This window comes from Spea bombifrons, chromosome 2 (assembly GCF_027358695.1).
Source record: "Spea bombifrons isolate aSpeBom1 chromosome 2, aSpeBom1.2.pri, whole genome shotgun sequence".
Classification (NCBI taxonomy): Eukaryota; Metazoa; Chordata; class Amphibia; order Anura; family Pelobatidae; genus Spea; species Spea bombifrons.
Window position 1 is genome coordinate 110,260,128 of NC_071088.1, and position 19,893 is coordinate 110,280,020.

Consider the following 19,893-nt stretch of genomic DNA (forward strand, 5'->3'; position numbering starts at 1 on the left):
CCGACAACTTAGTGATGAACGGGTATGTGTGAAACTAGTTGGGGTACAACAAAACCACCTGTGAGAGCGATAGTTTCTGTAGTGGGTTCTCTTTATTCTAGAGGTGACGTCACCACTTACAGGTATCCAGGAGGGCATAGGATTTAAAAACAGACACATTTGCACAACAACAACACTTCATAAAGGTTCTAAGTGTTACTCACCTGTCGCCGGTTCCCACGCCGCTGCAGCAGCCACCACGAAGGAGAGGGAGACCCCCCTCCACCGCACAGCCACCTCCGCAGCAGCCGCCACGAAGGAGAGGGAGACCCCCTCCACCTCACAGCCACCTCCGCAGCAGCCGCCACGAAGGAGAGGGAGACCCCCCTCCACCACATGGCCACATCTGCCTCCATCTTCCGAGGAGCCGCGCAGGAGAGGCAGACCTACAGCGCACGGCATTCCGCTTTGGCACTGCAGGTCTTTATGAAGGCAGATTACGCCACACTCAAGATGGTCGCGATCCCTAGACACCGGAGGTAACGTCATGACCATTTTGGTGGGAGATTTGGACTTCCTCTGCGGTGCTCTATTTAAGCTCCTCAGACCTGCTATACCTTGCCTTCTGATGGTTGTCTTTGCCTTGTGCTAGTGCTCAGATAGCGTTTTACATTCCTGTTTCCCGTGTTTTGACCTTGGCTTGCCTGACTACGTTGATCTCCCGAATCATGGCCTTGGCTCGTTTATTGTTTATCCTGCTCTCCGGAATCCTGACATCGGATTGTCTGAACTCATTCTGTCCTGGAGTCCTACCTGACTACTGTGTCTCCTACTACTTGTATGTGACACCAAGGAAGCAAAACGTGCTTGTGGGGAGATGATAGTGTACAACCATGGTTAGGGAACATAGATTATGATCGAGCGCTTGTTCCACGTACCATTGCTGTTTTGAATTGCCCTTTGGGCCTGTCCAGGATTGTTTACAAAGTGCCTGTCAGACCTGTGCCAGTGCGTAGTGAGTGAGTTACCACCGAGGTAAGATGGATGATGGGGCCACTTGGCTTTACCTGCCCCAGGCCAGAAGGTTCCAGCTCTCCTCTGCTAATCTCTGAGGTTTGCATGCACTAACCTCATTAATGGACATTATATCAGTATACAATTAGTAAAGTTTTGGAAAAAAAAATACTGTCTTCGAACTAAAATACAAAATATATATATATTCTTGATATCCCAAGCTCTGCAGCTTCAGAAGATTGTACACACATATTTAAATGTATGTCAATGCATCTCCTATTGTTATGGTCAGACAGCAATAGAAGAAGGTAGGTCCAGTTTGGAATCGTATGTGTTAATGGAGGAGTTACACTGTTGCGGAGGGATGTCTGTTATTTATGGACTTGAAGGATACATTAGATTTAGCCCAATTAGAAAGCAAAGTGAAAAAAAGTGATATTGGTGTTTTCTCTCAACACATGTATTTCAGAAATACAACAATGACTGGTGGATCGGGCGGCTAGTAAAAGAGGGGGGGGATATCACCTTTATCCCAAGCCCCCAGAGGCTAGAGGCCATTCGACTCAAACAAGAGCAGAAGGCAAGGTAAAAGATCACTGGAAATATAAAGTACTTTTATCATGTTGAGATAGCTGATGCTTCCCTGTATAAGGAGCAGATGCACAGATGCACTTATTACCTTCTTCTTCTTGAACATCACACCCCCTGCCCCCATGCTGTGGTTAGCAGGATAGATTGCATGACCGCTACTTAAAATTGTTATATCCTATTGGAACTAGGGTACCATTCAAAGAACCATTGAGGTGTAATAATAATTGACATTGCTTCTTTTACTTGTGCCAGTAAGTGGCTACACATGTTTACAGTGAATCAGTGCAACCATTTTATGTTGCCAACCGTGTATTGTGTATTGTTAAAGTTAACAATCAGCCATGTTGTATAACATTTCACATTGGTGAACCTACTACACAAGCTTGTTTCCCAGTAAATAATTAACAATGTGTTCATGCAGGAGGATGGGTGGCAACACCTCTGGTTTGGGAGACATGGTCTCAGGAAATCGGCGTTCACCTCCCCCATCTATGGGTAAGTAAGAGTGAGACTCACTGTTTTGTATCATCCATAAAAGCTGTTCGGATATGGCCAAAGCTTACTCATGCATCTCAGCCAGTGGTGACACAACCATAAACAAATGAAGCAGCTGCTTAGGGCTCCACAAAGTTTTTTGAGGTTGTGCTCAGAGGATGGTAAGGTGAGAAGCACCTATCTAATTTGTACGTTATAAAAATCCATTGCTTATCTTAAAGGTGGTGTTTTTTCTGTGCTTAGAGGTTCAAAACCCTATATCCTTCTTCAATCACAACTTTGAGCTGATTGTCCCAGACTGCCACAGGAGGCAGAGGGTATGACTTAATGTTTTCTCCATTGTTGAACGTGGACCACCAAATTCCAAAGTCCTCCTAGTTATCGTTCATGTTCATAGCCAGTGTTGTACTTTGAGTACTTAGTATTTAGGTCCTGCATATATTTATACTGCAGAAGTATATTTGCGAGAGGCACTGATATTAGAACTGATATTAATTTTAACATCAGGTGAATCAAAATGTATAACAGGAGTCAGTCCACTGCAGCTCAAGCACCAGAAGCACTCTGTTCCTAGGCATTTTAAACAAATGACCAATTCAATGTAAATTAAGGGACATAACCAGTCACACAATTGTATTCAAGGAAACATAATATTCTAAGGGTTAGATACAACATGCAGGAAGCAGCAGCAGCAATTTAGATAATTAGCTATCCACGTAAAATATATGGTTATGCTAAGGATTTTCACAATCTTAAATTTTAATTGTAAAATATATGCTTATATAGTAGTTAGTGCTGACTTACGCTAGATGGTTCGCTGCAGTCATTTGCTGCATAAACTGTCCCTGCCAAGTACTGACTTACACAGCTGAATATTTATGCAACAATAATTCATGTTGGCCATTGCAAAATTCAACCTGCAGCTCTTGTAACTGTGTTCATTCTAACCAATGGACGCTTGACTAAAAATGACCTACAATGTATACCTCTGTAGACCGAAAATGAGATGAGTAATTGTTATCAAAACCCATATTGTTTTTTTTTTACAAACATCATATGTTATAGTATATGTTGTGTTTTCTTAAAAAAAATATGAGTAAGATGTGATAATTCTACAATTTAGAACCTAATCAGTGCAGCACTACTAGGTATAGCAACCCTTTTCTGTATTTTTTTTAATTATTTTTAACTAATGACTTGTTTTGACAATTAAACATAATATTTATTATGAAGGGCCAACATTGATAAGTTCCTCCAGCAAGAAGGACTTAGTTGGTCATGTGTAAGGAAGAAATCATGCTGATTTACTTTACATTATACTTGGCCAGCCAAGCTCTACCTGCAGCAGAAGCTCATTGGCGTTGGCTCTTCATAACGTACAGTGAAGCTAAAACACAACTCTCTTTAGTGGATAAACCATGGCATGGCACATAGTCATCTTTATTACAAATAGTAATGTTATACTGAGAAATAAATTAGTTATAATAAATAAGGATAAAATAAGTTATAACCGAAACTTCAAGATGCCAAGTTAACACCAAGTTACCTTGGTATTAGCAATAAGAGGAAGTTGGTGTTCCCAAAACATTATAAATATCATTGCCTCTCTTAATTAAAAGTCAAAGATGGGGTGCTAAATAGTGCATGGCCTTAAAGTACATGATATATCAGGGAAGACGCCAAAGCCTCAGAATCCATCAAAGCTAGATATAAAGATTGAACATATTTCACGTTGTGTGTAAAAAGCAGTTTTTATGCATCCAAGTTTGTAGACATGTAGAGTGAAATAATTCATAATTCTAATAGAATATAGGCTCACAAAAGCAGGGCCCTTCTATAACAGTATTATGTCTATTTAATGTTCATTTTGTACCTCTTACTCCCCATTGTCATAACCATACCTGGGAACTCTCCAGCTTCTCCGGTTCTCTGGGTCAGCACCCGAATCCTCCGGGTCGCATGGTCTTGACAATGGGGGTGTTTCCTGCAACGTGAGAGTGAATGCCCACTGACATCAGTGGGCAGTCCTAGCCATGTCCCACAAGGGTAGGATCCAGGTAGCCGGAGCCCAAAAGTTCTCAGGTATGGTAATAAATCTGACAATGTTATAACAGCACCCAATATTACTAGAATTTTATTTTTATTGAGCCATCATGTTCTGCACCACTGTACCATGGGTAAATAGAACAAATCAAGTAGCATGTCACATAACAATTTGGTCTTACAGAACAAAAAGTAAGGAGGACCTTAAACGATCAAACGATCTTAGAATTGAGAAGGAGGTGGTAGTATATTACACATGAGTTGAGAAGGCAAATGTGTGATGTGGAACAGCCAAGAGTATCTAAATTAATAATAATAATATTGGACAAAAGTATAGACTGACAGTAAGGGAAGAGTCCGATAACCCCAGGGTAGGGTATTCCAAGGGCTTGTCTTGAAACGTTGTTTATATATATATATATATATACATGAGAGACAGAAATTAGAGCAGTGATATCTGATAAGAAGAGGGACCTGGTGCAGGCATCCCATAGTTATTGTCAGAAGTGAGATGTATAAGCTCGAGTCCTTCAGTGTGTGGCCACTGGCTGGATAAGCCTGACCCTATGCTATGTGCCTGTTCCTTTAAGCTGATGGCTTCTCTGTGTTCATGACCTCTTTTCTGTGTTTGCTGACAAAAACACATTTCACTAGTTTGCTGTCTCCAGGAGCTATGGAGCTATGCAGTTTGCACGGCGCACACATGTACTGTAAGTGTGTCATCTCATTAATTACATTGTGCACTAAAAACAGCTGGAGAGCCAAGGCTGTAAGTGTGTTTGTGTATAGGTCAATGCCGGACAGCATGTGCGCTGATATGTGTTCTTTTATCAGCCATATTTGCTGGCTATTTTACTTTGCCCCATTTTATCAGTACTAGGAGTAAGATTACATTCATGTTTTACAGGAAATAAACTGTATCAAAGGACATTGTTTTGTGTTTATGCTTTGATGCCATGTACCTTTTAGACACAGAACGCAGGCATATGATGTCCTGTCCCAATGCGCCACAGTGAGGCTAAAGTGGTAGCCGCTGGGGTGCTGCCTTGGGTTACACCTAGGACAGTGCCCGGAGTAACAACTGCATGTATGGTAACAGCTTGGCCACTTGCCCTATGCATCCCGAATGATCATTGTCTTGGGTCAGACATGGCTTGACATTGAGTGGGGTGTTGTCAGTCTTTTCCTGGGCTGCAGGAAATGGATCCAGTCATGATAAAAGTTCTCACTACAAGGCCTGATTGGGTTTTTATGAAATGTCCTTTGCGTTCCATATGCAGAACTGCAGTAATAGTAACTGCAGGTAGGCCAAAACCATTAGCGCAATCCAGGGACAGCTTCCCAATATACACATATATCTTGTAATGAATTGGGACGCTTCACAGCAGTGCCTTTTGCAGCAACTAAAGAAATGACGATTCTATTGTACAAAAAACATAATTCAGCAAATCCAGGTCAGTATGATTATGTTCAATATATTCATAGTACTGATGGAGGTGATTGTGCTTATAAAACTGCTTATAAAACTGCATCAACTCCGCGCCTTCTACAGCCAGTGTCCAGCTATCAACAATAATGTACTGTAAATGTCAGCTAACCTAATCAATCATATGTCTATGCTATGATCTTAAAATCTGTTTCTTTTTCTCTAAAGCTAAACAGAAGCAAAAGCAGGTACGTGTTCTTGTTAAAAGTAAGAATGCCATGGTGAAGCATTACATGTAACCACCCAAGTGTGAATGAAAGCAGATCTGTCATCACTTTTATCAAACACATAAATATGTTCTCCATGCCCCTGCAAGTCTAACTGTTAAGGAAATAAAGCAGCAAACTGCACTATTAAGAGAAAAGCACAACCAAATACAAGGGGCTCTTTTTCTTTATGAGGCAAACTGGAATTAGCAGCGTATGGCATGGAAACGCTAATAACTAGCTTTTGTTTCAGAAGTCCTCCCTGGTTCAGGTTCAGATTTAGTCAACATGGTGCCTCCCATCAGGGAGCTATTTTGTGGTGAATTTTGCTGCTTTAAGTTAAATGACTGCCAGGAAAGGTATCTGCTCCAAAAAGACTGCTTCTGGAGCTAGCACGGAGTTCAGGATTTAAAAAGCCCATTGGAGTGATAATAATGTGCATACCTTTTTACTCCAAACCAATTGTAAATATTTTGGATGTTGGTATCGGAGGAGAACAGAATCCTGGTAGCCTTTTGGCCAGTGGAGGTAAAACACACACCTAATCACGTGTCACTTTTTCTTTGGTGTAACATACACATGTGTGTGAGGTGTCAATTTCCACTCCCAATTCTTCACTTTACTTTGGCCCTCTGGTGCCCATCTGTAGTCTAAAGGATTGTAGGTACGTCCGTCTTTCCTTGGTATGGGTATTTCAAGCCTTAATGCAAAGACAACTCACACACTGCACACCTCATACACAAACACTGTACGTTTGCCTGTCCTCATAACGCAAAAGCAGGCAGTGATAGGTTGTTGCCATAGAAACAGAGGAAGCTTCTTAAAAGTCTTGGTGTTTTTAAGTGATCTCTCTCTAGAGTGTATTTGCTTAGCACACTGTAGAGCTCACTTAAACGTTTTATGCATTTACACTTTGTGTTAATATCGCTCTGTTATTACTGTCATACTTCTAGCAATATACAAAAAATTACTCAAATGGGATCATTTTCATATCAATCCCGCGGGGGGGGCTCTTACCTTCACATATAACCATAGCCATATAACCTTTTGTTATAGTTTATTGTCATGATATACTTGTGGTGCTGAAAAGATAAACAGACAATACATAGTATCAGCCTGGTGTAACCCTTGGGAGGCTGAGTAAATAAAATGGCAGGCGGAAAATTGTATTGTGTTAATTGCACTGGCATCCAGTCTGAACAGTATAATGCTATATTACTTAGCTGAGCTATTATCCCGTGCCCTTACCAGTGCTGACTGAGTAGGGCTATTACCACAGGGGATTGTGTGCTATACAGATAATGAGGTTTGTCCATATGTGATAAATATACCACTTGCACACTCCTTGTATTGCACCATTGGTAAGCTAGCATACAGTATTTGATTATTTCATTTGAAAAACATTATGAGTTCCACTGAACATTTTTATACGTGACACATAAATGTGACCATTAATACTGAGCATACTTCATATTAATAATCTTCACAAGTAGAGTAAACATAAAGACCACGATAGGGAAGGGGTTACTACTCTCTGCCAGACTGGAGCAGTAAAATCGACCCTGTCACGCAGATAAACCACAAGCATTATGCAATAAAAGTAGATCAGAGACAATGTTGGATGTAGGCCCACTGAGAACCCAACGACCAGCCCGGGCCTCTTAATAAGTGCAATTAACCATTTCATATCATATAACATTCTAAGTATCATTGGTGCAGAATGAAACCACGGCTAGTAAACAAAAAATAATGCTTTGGTTTTGTTTGTAAGTCTTCAGAAAGCATATAGTGGCATCTTGTCTGACCTGTAAATCCTGTTCCCCTTTTCTTGGTGGTTTATTCTTTTTGCTAAAGTATTTTTGTTGCAGACAGAGAACGTGGCACCTTACGACGTGGTTCCTTCTATGAGACCTGTGGTCCTGGTTGGCCCTTCCCTGAAAGGATATGAGGTAAACTCATGGGTTGACATGGGTTTGTAATCTTTAATAGATACACCTTTTGTTTTTTTGTCAGCTGCTGTAACCTGTGATGTATGTAGGTTGGGTATTGTCTAGGCCTGACCCAGGGTAATACCCTCAGGGATTACCTTTGCTACTGCCATCCTTTCTGCCAAGTGTTGGATATGTTGTCAAGAACCAGTGCTCCATTTCAGAAGGATGTGCGCAATGAGGCCAGCCACAGATCTCCACAATATAAATAACTAGGTTACAGGGGAAGTCTCTGACCTCCCCAACTGACCAACTCAACAACGGTACACTAAAGAGCCTCGTCGCCCAAGTGGACGATCTGCTCCAGGTTCATGGCGGAAGGCCCACTCAGATCCCCCCACCCTAGTCCAAGATGGCCTAGGCCATAATACACTGCTGACTGTAAGTAAGACACAGTTCCATTTTATGTATCACTTATTTATTGTTTAAAGATAAGCCGGAACAGCCTTACTGCAATAATCTGGGGGTGTATTGTAATATGTAGAATGTTCAATTAAAAAGGCTTCTGCTTTTTTCTATTGTCCCCATAAGATGCACAATTGTGTTTACTCACTAAAGAATGATCTGGTAGTCTTCCTGACTTTTTATAAAGGGACAATCCTAGGGAGCTTCAAATCCAAGAATAGCTTGGTGGCCCTGTATAAAGCATATTCAAATCAGTGAGAGCTCTATAACATCATCTGAAGTACAGTATGCATTATACAAGGCAGATCAGCTATCCTTCAGGAGAAATTAGCCAGGGACAACTCTATAAATGCTTTAGGGAGTTCAAACCACATCTTTCCTACCAACTCTCTCTTTAATGATGAAACTACAATAGCGCTAATTAAATTTACTGGTATGAGGAAAATTAAGATTTCAAGCAGGCTACTATATTATATCCCATCAGTTTTTGTTCTCTGCCTTTAAGATCAAGTGAGTACCTGTGAAAGAGGAAAAGCTTGGTTCTCTGGCCTAAGCATGGAGCCCCGATGTTCTATTAGAGCCCTATAGTCTAGCCGGGGCGTGTGTTTGGGTTTGATTGGGAGTGTGAGGTTAGCACACCACCTTTTATGCTGATCACTGTCGGTAAGCGCACTGAGCACTCTGACCCGTCCATGCACTTTTTATTTTTATGTACACTAGCCCCAGCCTTTTATGCTCGGTGTGCGGTTTGCATAAAAGTTTTATCACATGAGTACCGGTATTTATTTGGCACAACTGGCACCGTTCACTTTATTTGTTTTTTTCCCAATAATGAAGCCACTAAACCTTGGGGCTTCAATAAAGAAAACAGTTAAAAAATCAGGAAGCTAGATAACAAAACCAGATAGAAAATTAGGCACTCAAGACATTGGAGGCTCTCTTATCAGTGCCGCTCCCATACGGACTTATAGTTCTTCTTAGCTGGATCCACATGAGCAGCCAGCTACCCACACAAGTAAATTGGTATGAGCAGATCAGCTGACTGCTTTTTAAGTATATATCTTTATGTGACTGCACTTCATTATCTATTAGTGTTATGCTAAGTTGGTATATCACAGCTTTGTATGTTTGAAGAATACATTTGACTATTTTGGATGTTTTTTTACATTTCCCTTTTGTATGCTTTAGTTGAAAGGTTAATCCTTGGCCACTGTCCTCTTTAACACTAACACTGCTTGCGCTGGCTCACAGCTGGACCAGTCAAGGACCCTCGTAGGTGGCATTGTGGTTATTCTCAGTGGATATGCATTGAGCTGTCTTGATCATGATACTAGAATTGTTTCAGACCTCCTTTAATTATCTAATTGAAGTCTATCCATCATACAGCACTTACTCAGCCCTGGGTTCTCAAAAAGTTCAATAAGCAATTGGATATTACAGACACGTGTGCTGAGTCAGATCTTGTAACTACATCTTAGCCACTGGGAAAGTAATCATGGCTAAAATTGCACGACTGTGTTCCTTCAAGTTAGCATCTGATTATACAAGCTGTATACCAGGACGCACTGCAATCACAGCTTCATGAGTAAAACAATGTCCATAAGAAACAGCCTCCCAGAGGTCTGGTTGTATTTTAGTCTGTGATGCCTGTAGAGAATACATTTCTTTACCGGGCTCTTTAAACCCTTAGCAAAGCTTTTATCAGTGAGCCACCTCAGATCCTAACCATGTTTGGAAAAATTTAAGAGCAGAACAAAAAGTTTGCAAAGACTTGGTCCCTCGTTGTAGTGTACATCTCAGGCAGGTCCCCAGGACACCCTCCAAAGTATGTGGGGTATGGGTCCAGTTGCTTAGTGTATTCGCCTAGTGTGTCCATTGGACAAAGCAGCAATCTACAATCAGTCTACAATGTACGGTATTTTGGGTTAGAATTTTTATATGGTCACTCTAACCAGCAACGATATATTCTGATGTGTAACTCAGACAATGAAGGAGTTACGCTGGTCTATGAGTAGCCTGTTGGCAACAAAGCTGTTCCCGATATTGTTTTATTATAAGTAAATTAAATCTTAACATATTGAAGCAGAAGAAATGTTCCAGACTGTTCCAAATGTTCGAGCCTTTCCCAAGCCAAATGGCACATGTAGTCTGCAGCATTATAATTAATTCTATCAAAACCCTGACAATTATCCAAAAACCACACAAAGTTGGATATGGTCTTAACTAATATCAAGCTTCAATGCAGCCCCCATAAATACATCCAGTGCCTTCTCAACATTTTTTATCCAGTAAGGGGACTTCTGCTTGCTGGGTGGAATTACTACATTTCTGACTGCTGTTTCATTTCCAGAATGCTATCCTTAAGCGATTTTGTCTTTCTCAAAAAGTCTTTATTTCCTGTCCTCTTTCTCTGTTTTTTTCATGTGTCTTAACATCAGGTGACAGACATGATGCAGAAAGCACTGTTTGACTTCTTGAAGCACAGATTTGATGGCAGGTGAGATGCTTGTGGGTAGAAAAAAGTAAGATCATTTTAAATGAAACAACCAAGACATTGATGTTTGTAGATTGTACTGCCTGTGTACAGTTTGTGGCATAATTGGTAATTGCCCCAAGTACGTTTTTTGCCTTCTTTTGGATCAACTTTAGAACTAGTTATGTGTAAAGGGTTGAACTTGATGGACTGAAGCCTTTTTTCAACCTACTATGCTATACTATACTATAGGCCAGCAGAAGAATTGCTATTTAATCTCATTGACATTAAGAAGGTTCGCCCCTAGTGAGCTTCTGCTTCAAGAAGAGCTTGGCTGACCAAGTATAATGTATAGTTAAATCATTGAATGTTCACCAAATCACCCATTGATTTATATATCATACAGGCCAGCTAAACCCTTGACATTGGAGACCGTTTCTAGTTTTAGCATTTCACAATGAATAGGTATGTGATGGAGCTGAAGCCACAACTCTTGTGTGAACTCTCCTGACAAAACCCCAAAAGATGTGTTAAAGTAAGGATGTTTAGATGCCCGTTTAAGAACCAGGTAACTGTTCCTACTCCTACTGCAAGAATATATGGTCTACATACTTTTAGAAGTGACAAGGGTAAACACTGGGCTTCTTTGTATCCATGTGAGATGAAGTCCTACAGCCAGGTGCCATGCCTCCCCTGATCATTATGTAGATGCCTAAAGTTTTTGGTACCACCTGCCTACCTTTGGTTTCCAAAGCATCATTTATGTATAACATAACAGACCTCTTTTATGGATTGTGGTGTCTAGGGCAGGAAAGTCAGATCACAAGACGCTTCTTCCACGAATTAATGCTTCTAGGTAGTAGAGCAAACACAAATGCTAATTATAATGGATCAGGTTTAGTAATGACATAATCTGCAATACATGCATGAATCCCTTGAAAAGTGTTTGCCGTGCAGTATTTAATATTGACTGTTAATTGTATTCTATTCCCCGAATTCTAATTAAAATGCAAAGCAACATTTGCACATTTTTACCATACAGTATTAATTCTGTGATAGGGTCTATTCACTAACCTAAGAATTGTCATGTCAGTTGGGCTTTTCAGCTTCCTTACTTCAGTCTTCATTATTATGAGTGATCAATCCATGGAGCATTTGTAAGAATTGCTGAGAATGTGGGGACATAAATGGAGTCATCTCAAGCTTTCTTGGAGGAGAAGTGTGCTGGAATTGACTCTTGATAATCCATATGAAATTAGGGAGTTGAAATGCCATATAAACTGTACTTGTCTCCCTAGCATGTGGCATCTAAAATAACACACAGCATAACAGTAAACTTATTAAACCTGCAACCTAGAAATCCATCTTTAGGAACTTTAGGCATTCTCCTCTCTAAAACAGCCTTCTTTTGTGACTTCCCTGGCTGCAATCAACATTAAGTGTTTTTCTTATTACTGGTAATAAAGTAGGAAAAACAAAACAAAACCACACATAAATCAGCTTTCAGAGAAGATCTAATGGAAGACCCTAGCCAGGGCTTCAATGGCGGAGCACCGGCATCACATGACCTTCCGGTGCTCCACCATAGAAGCCTCGGCGGAAGTGCCGAGGCGCATCCCGCAAACATTGACTGGCTGCGGGATGCGCCCAGACAACCTCTGCTGCAGTCGGCACTTCCGCCAGGACTTCTATGACAGAGCTCCGGCATGACATGACCTTCCAGTGCTCAGTCATAGATGCCCCGGCGGAAGTACTGGCCAGCAGCAGCGGAGGTTATCTACGCGCATCACACAAACCTCCACCGGCTGCCCCCACTAGACACCAGGGAGTCTGAAGCACGGGGGACAAGTCTAGGGATGCACTGGTAAGTCGGGGGGGGGGTTAGAGTGACATATAGGGGGGTAAAGGCACAGCAGGGAGGCAGAGTGGCATATAGGGGTGTAAGGAATATCTGGGGGTCAGAGTGGCAAATAGTGGGTTAAAAGGCATGTCATGGAGGCAGAGTGGCATATAGGGTGTATAAGGTATATCTGGGGGGCAGAGTGGCATTTACAGGGGTATAAGGCATTTCTGGGGAGCAGAGTCACATATAAGGGGGTATAAGGCATATATGATCATTATTATTATTATCTTTTATTTATATAGCACCAACAATTTATGCAGCTCTTAATACAATACATATATTCAAGGGGTTTGACAAGACGAGAATTGACAGACTAAGGGAAAACCGATACATTAGGTGGAGAGAGCCCTGTATATGTGGGGCATATGTGCAGAACTGGGGCACAGTGGCAAATAAAGGGAAATAAAAAAAAAATAAAAAAACATTTTTTCCCAATCAGTTTTTATTAAATATGAAAAATTAGTTTACATGTGAATTAATATTTACTAGTAAAACTTGTTTCCTATAGGGTAGTCTTATATTTAGGCTTTTTCTTTTTCTCCTGGGTCATCTTATAATTGAGCAAATATAGTATTTGCAATACCTTCTCTGGTATGTAGTAATCCCTTTTTTTTAAAAAAAAAGAAAACTGTATTAGGGGACATATGCATTGTAAATGCTGTTGACTACAGCTCCTATCACAATAAAAGTTTGTATCATGTTGAACAGAATAGGGGGGGAAATATTCAACAGGTAGTTAGACAATAAAACCAATTAAATATTTTGTTCAAAAGAGACTTATACATTTGGACTTAAAGCAATAGCTGTGATGACAACTGGATAACATGTAATGCTGATATTCCATTGCAGTGTTTGCTTGGCTCAGATATTGCTTGTGTTTTGAAAGGTGTCTGTTTTTAGTACATTTCAAAACCAATTTTGCCAATTATACAATTATACATCAATAGGTGCTACATACCTATGTCATGTTAATAAAGTTCAGACAGTAGTTTTCTGGTATTCTGTTGTGACCCTGAGCATGTCCCTTTAGATATAACAATGTTGTGGTATCCATTGATTTCCAGGATCTCCATCACTCGGGTAACAGCTGATTTATCGCTTGCGAAGCGCTCAGTACTTAACAACCCAGGCAAGAGAGCCATCATTGAGCGTTCCACCCGCTCAAACATTGGTGAGTCTACAATCTGCTTAGAACCAAAGATTGGAAGATTGCTCCAGGGCATTGGAAAATCAAATAGATTGCTGTCTAAGAGGGTGACACATCAATGTTACCCCAGATATTCCCCTCACACAACATTTACATTTCACTATCCCACAAATATACAAACATAGTTTATATAGTAAGAATTTCCTTTCACCTCATCTGTGTAAATTTAAGGCCCCAAGTGTTTCTCAACAAACAAATGTTCTGTGGACCTTACTGTATGCAGGTTTGGGACTTACATAGGCTTTCATTGTACATAGAGAAATAAGATTTTTTTTCATGTGTTTCAGCTGAGGTACAAAGTGAGATAGAGAGAATCTTCGAGTTGGCAAAGACTCTTCAGCTGGTTATTTTGGATGCCGACACAATCAATCACCCTGCTCAGCTTTCCAAAACCTCCTTGGCCCCCATCATTGTGTATGTCAAAGTTTCCTCTCCCAAGGTGAGCAATGTCAAGGCAATGTTGTCTATGCTACCCACCAAATCTTTATCAGTTAAGTTGATGTTGCAAATCGGCTAACTTGGGGAGCCCTTTTTACCCTTGAACAGCTTATTTGATCTTATATGTTTTAAAACTCATTTTACAATTTACAGCTATGTCTGTAGAAAAAATCTCCTAGGAATCAAAAATTGTGCACCATTGACCTGTATTTCTTCTTTTGTCACTTTGCTCTCTGAAATTAGAAACTACAATGAATAAATTGTGGAATTTTATTGTCTAAGCAGTTGTCTTTTTGTCTAACATAGAGTGCATCTTAGAGAATTAATGTGATAGACTGTGACAGGCTGGGGTTTCAGACCCCAAGATAATACTGATAATTTCTGATGGGAGCTTTCACCATACGTGGTGTGCTGCAGATACCAGAGCAGATTTAACCCCTGTGTTGGGTGTATCCACTGATGTGTGTGTCTGATTTAAGTGTAGAGTATGTAGTGACAATGTCAGCAATGATATCTGGGTATTTTTCCAGGTGCTACAGAGACTAATAAAATCCAGGGGAAAATCTCAAGTGAAACACCTTAATGTCCAGATGCTGGCTGCTGACAAACTGATACAGTGTCCTCCGGTAAGAGCCCTGTAACAGCTTATACCATGAGGTACATGAGAAAACACTAGACATTCCAAATTAAGCTAAAAGAACCTCACTTGGGTTAGACCTTCATTATGTAAAGTGTGGAAAGACAGCTTTCATCGCCAATAATGAAGTATTAATGACTATACTCATTGCATTTTTTTTTAAATAAAATCAGTTATTGCTTTCATTTTTTAACTGGGGCAGAATACAGGAAATTTGAGAAAATTTAGATCAATGATCCAATATCCCCATTATATATTCAGCTTCACACCAGGTAGGCTGGAGCCTTGTATTACAAAGGGTGTTAAAACGTAAGTAAACTCATGTTAATGTGTGGTGACAGCTCTGATGAAGAAGACCTGTCACCACGGATTAACATGAGGTTAGTTTCCGTTTCTGTAATGCTTAAAGCTCTTATCAGTTAGTTTTCTTCCAATATAACTTTACATTAATGATGAGCTGAATCTGCCTGCCATACATTCAAGTGACAGTTCCTAGACATTGATGTTTAGGGGAACCTAACTGCATGGCTAGTATTTGCTCAATAAAACATAATGTCATATTGATATATGGCGGCACATATTGATCTCTGTATTACAGTTTTGTCCCCTTGTCATAGATTGTGGTCATTACCCTTGTGCCTGATGTATGAGAGGCTCTCTCCATGCGATCGATCTTTGTGTCTTTAGGAAATGTTTGATGTGATACTGGATGAGAATCAGCTGGAAGATGCTTGTGAACACCTTGCAGAGTACATGGAGGTTTACTGGAGGGCCACACACCATCCACTGCACCCACATGCTGGCCAGAACCTCATGACACCACCCACTGCCATTCCAGGATTACAGGTAGACTCTTGACACACAGATTATGTAGATTATGCAATGACTCCACTGTCATAATTTCATGGCACAGTATTTTTATTATCAGGGCCGTAGGTCATCTATACACATACACTATATGGACAAAAGTGTCCTGACAGAGACTTTGATGACATTGCATTCTAAATACGTAGACATTAATATGAAGCTCCTTTGCAGCTCTAATAGCTTCCACTTTTCCACAAGATTTTGGAGTGTTTCTGTGGAAGATTCATCATGTAGAGCATTTGTGAGGTCAGGCTGGACAAGAAGGCCTGGCTCACACTCTCCATTCCAGTTCTTCCCAAAGGTGTTCGGTAGGGTTGTCCACATAGTGTATATTATACTTTTTTGCACATTCATATACATGTTTTACATTGAAGTTTCCTCTTTATAACCACTTTATAAAGTGCTTATAATGGGTCTTGAAAAGGTATTTTTGTCTGCAAAATGTTATAATTATTACATTTATGTGTGGGGATTTTTCCAAGGGGTTGAAGAGTTTGTAAATTTCAATAAATATTTTAGAAAATCTAACCTCTGTATTGGCTTATGCTATTCTACAACAATTTGTTTCTTCTTTAGGTTGGTTACTAAAAGTATTTTTTGCCCTCCTACATAGAACCAGCAGCTTCTTACAGATCGAGCTAGTGAGCACTCACCCTTGGAACGCGACAGTTTGATGCAATCTGATGAGGCTAGTGAGACTTCCCGCAAGACTTGGACAGCCTCTTCGCAGAGGAGTTCCCGCCACTTGGAGGATGAGTACTCCGATACCTACCCAGACCTGTATCAGCCCCATCGGCACCACAACAGTGGACTGAACAGCACGAATGGACATGACTCTCAGGACCGACTCCTGGAGCGTGACTCAGAGCAGAACCACAATGACAGGAACTGGCAGCGTAACCGTCCATGGCCCAAGGACAGCTACTGATGGAGACCCCTGTGCACCCACCCGTCCTACACACATAGATACACTCCTCCTGCATGGCAGTGCATGTCAGGGGGCTGAACCAATGAGTGTAAATTTTAAGGGTAGCTTTCAGGTGCAGAAATGCACGGTCAGGGGCAAGCAAGCAACCCAGTTATCATTTACCATGTGCTTGGTAACAACCGGCTGCAATACAGGCTACAGATAGCATCATAAGGCAGTTTAAGAGTAGTTGCACCTCTACAGCACCTGGCCTTTAAAATAAATGAGCAAAGTAGCAGAACCAGGGTACTCGTTTTTTCCTGTGGTTTACATTTAAAGGCAACTTGGTGCAAGATACAAGCAACAATTCGTAAACATCCACAATGGTTTTTAACGTGAAAGATGTTATTCTGTTAATGCTGTGTTACATATGTTAGTCTCTCGGATTTTATTTTTAAAACCTATACAATACACGTAAGTTTACAAAGAAAGTCCTAAAAGAATCGATGTTGTGGACTAGAGGTGCAGTCTGCCAAAGTGACAGAAGGCTCTGGGCTGATGCCATTCTGTGTCCTCCTAATACAGGTTGGCTCGTCGAGGGCATTCCATGATGCTGCTCCATCCTCAGGCATTAAGCTTGTTTGCTGGCAACAGTTTTGTTGTGTAGTACTGATCCGCAGACAGCAGTCCCTCTAGAGTCACAGAGTCTGGGATTAATGGAATCAATAAGTCCAGGTCCTAAGAACAAAGAAGCAAACACATTTGGAAATACTTGCAATGGGTCCATGAGAATTGTTAGTTGAAGTGAAACTACTGTGAAAAAAAGATGTGTCCTTGTTTCAGTTTCTCAGTTTCCACAAGTTTTACAGACATCAAAATTAATCTATAGGCATTTTGCAGACAGTGAAGATCAGAGAAAAAAAATATAAACATGTAATTAGAATGTGATACATATAGTGCATTTTTAAATGTACAAGATACAATGTTAAATATAGACGTAGTCAGTCGCATACATAGGGTTGGGCGGAGGGGGTGGTGTGCCCCAGGTCCCACTTATCAGAGGGGTGCTACACTGGCACACAGGGTTCCCTCAATGTCTCCCTACCTTCTCTGCCAACTGCTACTGCGTCCCTGTCTCCTTTCCTGGAGCTATGCTTCTTCTCTTGGCTCTTGTTCCTCTGTCTTCTTCTGCTTCTTCCAGTGTCTCCTTTCATCGTCTGCTACTTGGTGAACCAGACCTCCCAGACCACTTCTTCGGAAGTATTCTGAGAGGCCAGAATAATGCAGACAGAGTCACAGAGAAAGAGAGGTACCCAAACGCTTCTCTAATTCCACAAATGCGTTTTCATTATTCTACCCACTTGGAGTGCTTCCTCAAAAAAGCAGAAATGCTACAGGAGGCCTGGTTTCACGGAGAAGCAGAAGGAGAAAACACAAAACGAGGAGAAGTGGATGAAGAAAAAAAGACAAGTTTAAGATGTGGCAAGAGAAGAAGCGGAGCTGCGAGAGAGGAGACAGGAATAATGAGTAGTTATATAAATTCACAGTGAGTTTCCCTTTACAGCTTTAAAACAGAACATATTTGGATCGACTAAATTTGCTACATTAGGACCACATGACCTTATATATGGATGTTGGGATGGCTATAAGGTTACCTATGAAGTGCCTGTTGATATAACCATCTCTGAGCTTCCGTAGGTTTCCCTGATCCAGGCCCAGCTTGGGGAACTTGCGCTACCTAATCTAATCAACTAGGGAAGCTTCACATGCAGTTTGAACAGGATGCCCTGAAATCTATATCAAGTGATCCAAACATACTTTAAAATGGTTAAGGTATTAGCGAATACCCTAAGATGAGGTCTAACTTAAGACAAATGTTCATGGCCAAAAATGCTGTTCAGTAATACAGCATGCTATTAAACTACGGTATGGCTACTCTCACAGTAGCCCATCCACCGTGGTATGAGAACATTAGATGTAAAGTATATAGGTAAGAATGATAACATAGTAACTTAGACAAGTGCATCAAGTTGTTCTGAACTCCAAATTGCAATTTGGTATCTCACTGGATAAACAAGGTATAGCTAATACTGTCCTTATAGCCATTTATGTTCCTGTATATTCTTTTTTGCTAAAAAGTCATTGAGCCTAGGTAAAGAATAAATCATGGGTTTTTTTAATCCTTAGAAAATGTAACAATTGTGAATGCCATTTTACTGGTCAAGGTAATTCATAATCTACGGCTATATGCTGCTACTTGCTTTGGTCAACATTTTGGCATTCTCCAGCTCAGCACAAGATCTGAACATCTAAACTTTTCCTGATGCTATAGGAATTCAGCAGAAAACACATTTTACATAATAAATATACATATGTGAACACATATCACTATGCCATACGAAGAGGAAACCTCAAGGAACGTCTACAGAAATTTGCCTTCCATCATGTATATAGTTAACATCAGTGAGTAGGAGATGCTTACTGGGGCAGTAATGTATAGCGAAGACTGGGAGTTGAAGGAATTACAGGGAATCCTTGTCAGAAGGAAGCTGGTGCAGTCACTATTCAAATGCGGTAGATGTTTTTGCATTTTATTTATGCACAATGTTCACTCGCGAGACAGAACGTGTTATGGCTTCCTGGTAACATATTGTACAGTCTCAGCACTCATTCCTGGAACGCTATCACTTAGAACTCTTGGAATTTCCTTCCTCTCTAATAGAGCTCATGGAAACTACTTGGCAGCATCCAGCAGCGTCCTTTCATACAATCCCAATGGGCCAGCCTAGGCTTAAATATGCCTCTTTACCTACTTGAGACAAGGTAAATTATTGCAGTAAGGACTGACACCAGAGGTAATATATATATTTTTATAATGAATTAACACAAGTAAACCAGTGAATACGCTTTGGCTTAACCCATTACTGTGTTCAAAATGAAGAACTCCCCTATAGTAGTTAACAGGTACCTGATATTACAAGGTCCTGCAGCACAGGTTATGGTTATGACCACTGGCCCTATACTAATTGCAGCTAACGAGCACAAGGTGCTGTGTGTTAGGAAGGGCTAGAAGCCTAGCACTTAAGGTAGTATATTTGATAAGTGATTACAGTAATGTAGGGTAAGGTGTGCACAAGTATTTAGCATCCCCCATGTATACATTTTTCTTGAGGTGGACATTCACGTGTTACTTATTGCTGTAAAAAAATGTAAAGTGAAAAATAAGCCAACTAAATGAAGGAATATGATAGACT

General features: G+C 40.6%; 1 protein-coding gene across 3 annotated transcripts in view; it reads left to right on the top strand.

Moving 5' to 3' along the window:
- The window catches only part of CACNB3 (calcium voltage-gated channel auxiliary subunit beta 3), a 77,049-nt gene extending 59,480 nt beyond the window's left edge, over positions 1-17,569 (top strand). For all 3 annotated transcript variants that reach the window (XM_053455565.1, XM_053455564.1, XM_053455563.1), the window contains exons 4-13: positions 1,463-1,578; positions 2,006-2,079; positions 5,777-5,796; positions 7,683-7,763; positions 10,646-10,704; positions 13,648-13,754; positions 14,078-14,229; positions 14,759-14,854; positions 15,553-15,711; positions 16,346-17,569. In XM_053455565.1, the coding sequence (XP_053311540.1) occupies positions 1,463-1,578; positions 2,006-2,079; positions 5,777-5,796; positions 7,683-7,763; positions 10,646-10,704; positions 13,648-13,754; positions 14,078-14,229; positions 14,759-14,854; positions 15,553-15,711; positions 16,346-16,660 (1,179 nt within the window). In that variant the 3' untranslated portion in view covers positions 16,661-17,569. The remainder of the gene's footprint in view (positions 1-1,462; positions 1,579-2,005; positions 2,080-5,776; positions 5,797-7,682; positions 7,764-10,645; positions 10,705-13,647; positions 13,755-14,077; positions 14,230-14,758; positions 14,855-15,552; positions 15,712-16,345) is intronic.
- Positions 17,570-19,893: the final 2,324 nt, after the last annotated feature.